This window comes from Cucurbita pepo, unplaced genomic scaffold (assembly GCF_002806865.2).
Source record: "Cucurbita pepo subsp. pepo cultivar mu-cu-16 unplaced genomic scaffold, ASM280686v2 Cp4.1_scaffold003065, whole genome shotgun sequence".
Classification (NCBI taxonomy): domain Eukaryota; kingdom Viridiplantae; phylum Streptophyta; class Magnoliopsida; order Cucurbitales; family Cucurbitaceae; genus Cucurbita; species Cucurbita pepo.
The window spans coordinates 1-1353 of record NW_019649085.1 but is presented as its reverse complement, the minus strand read 5'-3'; the positions used below and the strand labels follow the sequence as shown (position 1 = coordinate 1353).

General features: G+C 37.8%; 1 protein-coding gene across 1 annotated transcript; it reads left to right on the top strand.

Moving 5' to 3' along the window:
• Positions 1-65: 65 nt before the first annotated feature.
• Positions 66-1347, top strand: LOC111786854. Its single transcript, XM_023667064.1, has 3 exons — positions 66-251; positions 438-524; positions 1010-1347. Exons 1-3 carry the CDS (start codon positions 129-131, stop codon positions 1295-1297), a joined length of 498 nt encoding a protein of 165 aa, XP_023522832.1. The 5' UTR covers positions 66-128; the 3' UTR covers positions 1298-1347.
• Positions 1348-1353: the final 6 nt, after the last annotated feature.

Below are 1353 nucleotides of genomic sequence, written 5' to 3'. Positions count from 1 at the left end.
TACTATTCTCACTACGGTTTTTTGATTTGGTAAATTTCGTTTGCCTTGGTCTTAACTTTCTAGAAACTTGTGTACTCATTTGCGTATGGGAAAAGCTGCATGACTCTTTCTATTATTCTCAAGTGTGCATGGACACACATACATTTTCAAAGCAAGGATGTAGAAGTTACGGTGATTGTTCATTACAGGATGGATTGACTGCTGAGGAGATGGCAGCAACTAAAGAGCCTGATGAGTCCGAGCGTATGCAGGTCAGCTTTTTTTTTCCTCTTTCTCCTTTCTCATTTCAGTTACCATTTGATTTGCACATGATAAATACTATGTAACATGAAACAGATGACAGAAGCGCGGTGTTCAAGATGCACAGAATGTAAAGTGGGTGTANTTTCAGTTACCATTTGATTTGCACATGATAAATACTATGTAACATGAAACAGATGACAGAAGCGCGGTGTTCAAGATGCACAGAATGTAAAGTGGGTGTAAGGGAAATCATCCAAACAGGACATGGAGAACGATATAAGGTCCCACTCTTTCTTTCTAGAACTTTGCTTTGCCTTAGACTGGACATAATCAACCTGACTTATGGCAACATCTTTGCATACGTTGCCTTTGACAACTATGCTTCTACTAAGACCTAATTGTTATTGTTTGTTTGCTTCTTTCCTTTCCTTTCATTTATTTCTTTCTTTTTTGAGTTCCACAAATATGGAGTAGATATTGAATTTTCAATAGGAGGTATAGATGTCTTAGTCGGTGAGCTATGCTCTTTACTGTTGCTGTTGATGATATATCTCTATATATACATATATATAGATATTTTTAATATAGTTTATAAAATCTATACAGTGTATTTTGTTCTCTTTATTCTTTTGCAATTTGGTCTGAAAAATATTTTGTTCTCTTATAAGTTGTGCTTTTTGCAGTTTGGTTTAAAAAATGTAATAGCTAGGAAATACTTGTGGAGATCAATTTATAGTGCTAACAGGCCCTGGTTTTACAATTCCAGTTGGAGTGCATTGCCTGTGGTCATTCTTGGTACGCCTCTAGGGATGAACTCTCTATGCTGACGATAGATGCGGCAACTAATTCTACAAAAAGTGTTGGCACCGCACCATGGGCAACTGCCAAATTTGAAGATGTGGAGAAGAGTCTACTCAGTCCCCGTGAACCCGAAAAAGCCACCGAGGACCTCTTCAAGAAAACGAGTGAAGCATACATGCCCGTATTGGATAGCCCGAAATCAAACAAGTCTAGAAAGGAAGATAACACAGAACCTGCTAAAAATGCACAGTAAGGCATCTGACCTTGTTTTATGTTTTGTTTACACTTAGGTTCGATCGCAGTGTACAG

Bases quoted from the DNA above. Each gene is read 5' to 3' on its own strand.
- LOC111786854 (XM_023667064.1), top strand. From the start codon at position 129: ATGGACACACATACATTTTCAAAGCAAGGATGTAGAAGTTACGGTGAT. The intron at 252-437 runs GTCAGCTTTTTT...AACATGAAACAG, and splicing joins ATGAGTCCGAGCGTATGCAG to ATGACAGAAGCGCGGTGTTC. The intron at 525-1,009 runs GTCCCACTCTTT...TTACAATTCCAG, and splicing joins GACATGGAGAACGATATAAG to TTGGAGTGCATTGCCTGTGG.